General features: G+C 37.5%; 1 protein-coding gene and 1 non-coding gene across 2 annotated transcripts in view; one reads left to right on the plus strand and one right to left on the minus strand.

Moving 5' to 3' along the window:
• Positions 1 to 1,606: 1,606 nt before the first annotated feature.
• Positions 1,607 to 4,186, plus strand: part of LOC105042667 (uncharacterized) — a gene marked incomplete in the record, with an annotated part of 44,241 nt that continues 41,661 nt past the window's right edge. Inside the window, 2 exon segments of the mRNA XM_073256798.1 lie at positions 1,607 to 1,879; positions 3,933 to 4,069. Coding sequence (XP_073112899.1) covers positions 1,841 to 1,879; positions 3,933 to 4,069 — 176 coding nt within the window.
• On the minus strand, positions 3,761 to 3,832 carry TRNAT-CGU (transfer RNA threonine (anticodon CGU)). The gene has a single exon. It is a non-coding gene; the product is annotated as a tRNA-Thr (tRNA).

A 4,186-nucleotide genomic window follows, 5' to 3' on the forward strand; every position in this document is an offset into this window, starting at 1 on the left:
CTTCGTGTAATCTTTTCTGTCTCTACCGAGCCAAATATGATCTGGCTCATCCAGCGAACCTTGAAAAGATTTTTCTCAGTCTAATTGAAGCTTGTCCAGCTCAGAAAAGGCTTGTCTTAATTCATGAGATGAATTTAAGACAACACCTGCTAATTTCGAGCACCTGCCAATATCATTTTAGGACATCTGTCAAAAGTTGACATATGAATCTTAAACTGAAGAGGATTCATTGGAGAATTTTTGTGGAGTGTCCACATATCCAAACCACTTCAAATTGGATGCCATAATCAGATTATGGCATGAGCTCAATTGGATTTAAGTGGGCGCCCCAAATGGATAAGAACCAAAGAGTCCTGATAAACTTGGACTCTTTGGCACCACCTTATTTGTGCTTATCCAATGTTGGTGCCAAAATAGGAGAGAGCATGGGGATTCTTATCTGATGTGATCAGATGATATTACTCTACCAATCAAAATTTTTTCAAAATTTATTGAAATTTTCTGATTTGTCGAATGATGTGGCACTGCGCAGCATACAGGATCTATATAAACCCTGCTGCACCTAGGGTTTCGAGATAGAACTTATTTTATGCAAAAAAACCATTAGCTGCTGCCCCCTCCTCTCTTCTCCACATCCTCCCTGCTCTCCTTTCTCCCCTCTTCACGTCCAAGAAGTTGGACGTTCATCTGGCAAAGGTACAAGACGTGGTGACGCCTGGAACAGAAGGCTGCAGGACATCTTCGACAGGCTGCTGCTCCAACTTCAGAAGGAGTTCTGAAGTACTTCCAAATTAGATATTGATCTGATTTTTAGAGTGTAGAATCGTGAGGAGAAGATGTTCCAGATCCTACCTGAGTGGATACTGGTAGAGGCCAGGCGCTTGCGTGGCTTCATCAGAACCTCAGGCAGTGCTGCGATCATCTACAGAGTAATTAGATTACCCTTGAGGTATGTCTATATTTCTCATACTTTTAGATTTAATTTTAGATTTTAAATATCAGATAATAAAATTAGATCTAATAGACATTAGATCTGAAATAGCGTAGGATAAAAAATTTTAATTTATTCCGTCCCAGATTTGATGAAATTTAAAAGATCCTACACAGGAAAAAAGCGATTTTTCCTTCAATATCTTTTTATATAATTGACAAATGTATATTTTTTATCCTATCACTACCACTATATCTATAATTGTATAATCAATCTCTTATAAAATATCTATATAATATGTATATCTCATCTCATCTCATCTAGTATAATTTCTTTGACATATCATGTTGTCTTCATTCTCTCTTACTAAGCACTTGATTTTCTCTTCACAGTATTATTGATTTTCAAACTTATTTATATTGATAAAATGAGCATATATAGCATTACCTTTTCCAATTTATTTATTTATTTTGTTCTTTATTTGCAATTAGACAAAGTAGTGGCTAAAGAAGACATCTCCAGTGAAGTCGTTGCTTGGTTGGTCTTGTTGCCCTATTGTCACTTGCCATGGGGCCATCATGAGCATGACCATCACGACTTCCTTAGATGAACACCATGTGTCCTCAAAATCTCTCTCCTCTCTCTCTATATCTATCTCTATCTCTCTCAATTTAAAACCAAAGCCAAACTGCTCCAGTCTCCTACCCCGCCACCCTCTGTTTTTTTTTCCCTTTCTCCGGATACCTCGAAGCAATCCTTCCTTCCAAACTAACTTCCCCTTCTTCTACACTTCTCTATAATCCTAAAGCCAAGAGGAAAACATCAATAGCATCAGATCTAAGTCTCTCGCCGGCTCCTACTCTTCTTCTTCCTCTTCCTCCCCCACCTCTTCTTCATCGATCTTCCACCATGTTCGTGAGGAAACTTGTGGAGAAGGCCTCCAAAAAGGTAAAATTTTTCCATTCCTTTATACTTCTCTTCCCATCATCTCATCCATCGTTCTCTTTCTTCATTTTTTGCAACTTATTTTCATCCATCGTTCTCTTTCTTCATTTTTTGCAACTTATTTTATTTCTAGGAATGGTTTTTATTTCTAGGAATGGTTTAGTAACGGACGAAAAAAAACTGAAAAAAAAAAAAGTAGGATCAATTTTCGGCGATGATGATTGGATTTTGCAATCCAACGGAGCCAGATACTCTAAATTTTTTATCTTTTTATCGTTCCAATTTTATCGGATCTCCAAAAAGGCCTAAACTGTGATCTAAGGAGATAGATCTTGGCCCCGGAGAGTTTTCGTATCTCGGATATTTAATAAATTAATAATAGATAGAGAAGTGGCACGTAACGCCACGCTAAAAAACGACGTGGTCTCGTTAATATGGATGCAGTTTTGTGTTGATCCTTTTTATGATGTACTCGAAATTATCCAAGTCAACTTGCTTCTATCTAAATCTGCTGATTAGATTTAGATAGATTTAAGATCCTCCGCCATGCAAATAGTGCGGAATCATCATAGATGATTGCCACATCACTCATTTCAGATACGAGGGACTCTTTCAAATTTGAAATATATTTCTCTTTCTTATTTGAAATATATCTATCCCTCTGATATGGATAATATGGTGCTTATCTATGATGGTACATCATTTTTATAGTGCAAAAATCATACTACAAAACATCCTATTTCATTACGATATATGATTTTGAGAAGGATGATATGATGGCTTTTTGTGGTGACGCCGCCGATGCAAAAAATATTCCATTTCATTGTAATGCACGGTCATTTTCAAGATAGTTGTTTTCGAGATGTTGACATCGTCGAATTTATAATGATACTGTCGATACAAAAGTTACAAGATGATGGAAAAGAGTCCTTCTTTGAAATGGATGACATGATGGCCATATATGACAACAGTAAAATCTAAAATTATTTTTTTTAGACCTATATATATATATATATATATATGCTATTAGTTATAACCGACAGTTGGGTTTGGAGTACTCCAACCAACGGAGATGGCCGGTGAGTGGGTCCAGGAGGAGCAAAATTATCTGACTGCCGACCAAAACCTCTCCACATGGTGGTCAGGAGACAAGATCTGGTTAATGTTTACTTCCCTTCAACTTGTGTTGGACGGCAACGAGTGGTCAGGGAATCGAAATGATGTAGGTGCTTAGAAGCCTACACGTGTAAGTGTTCATGTACCATGATGCCATCAGACACATGGCATCCATGGCAATCGCCTTTAGGAAAAGGCAATGCTAATAAAAGTAACATGGGCCCGGATGAAGAATCCTACTAATTGGTTTAGTATTTGTTTATGGAGGCTGTCTATGAGGTGGAGTGCAGGCACATTAAAAGATTAATTTTTCTTACCAACTTTCATTTGGCTTTATGTTACTTTAATTTATTTCTTTTTTAACGATATGATATATGGATAGACTTGATACTATTTGACACACTATGTAGTATGTACCATGATGCCATCACATGCATGGCATCCATGACAATTGCCTTTAGGAAAAGGCCAAGGCAATAAGATTAACGTGGGGCCAGATGAAGAATCCTAATATCACAGGTTTAGTATTGTTTATGGGGGTTGTTTATGAGGTGGGGCGTTGGCAAATTAAAAGATTAGTATTCTTACTAACTCTCGTTACTCTAATATTATCTTTTATAACGGTAGGATATAGACTTGATACAAAGCTCCACCTTCCATGTCTTCGGGTTCACTAGAAATAAAAAATAATTACAAATAGATAAAATAAAAAATAATTGCAAATAGATATGGAAATAAAATTGTTCAAAATTCTATGTTTAATAAAGTAGCTCCCGGCGAGGATCGAACTCGCGACCTTTCGCTTACGAAGCGAACGCACTACCACTATGCTACGGAAGCAACTGGGGCAGCAAACTAAATAATCAGAGAATATTATTTCTTATTATTTCTTTTATGCTTCTCTTCTCTTAATTTGCTCCCGCTCTCTTCTCGGCTCCAGCAGCATATCGGAGGCGGCATCAGCGGTCTACGAGAGGAGGACGTGAACCCCCGCCTCACCTTCCACTATGGTATCCCCACCGAAGCCTCCTCCATGGCTTACGATCCCATTCAACACATTCTCGCTATCTCCACCAGGTAATCCCTTTTTTTCTCACTACATTCTTCGGCCACAGTTTTTTTTTTTTTTTTTTTAAATAACGAAACTCTTAATATATCGCATTTCATTTCATGCTAGTCGACTAGCCTTTATGA

Source organism: Elaeis guineensis, chromosome 4, assembly GCF_000442705.2.
Source record: "Elaeis guineensis isolate ETL-2024a chromosome 4, EG11, whole genome shotgun sequence".
NCBI lineage: Eukaryota > Viridiplantae > Streptophyta > Magnoliopsida > Arecales > Arecaceae > Elaeis > Elaeis guineensis.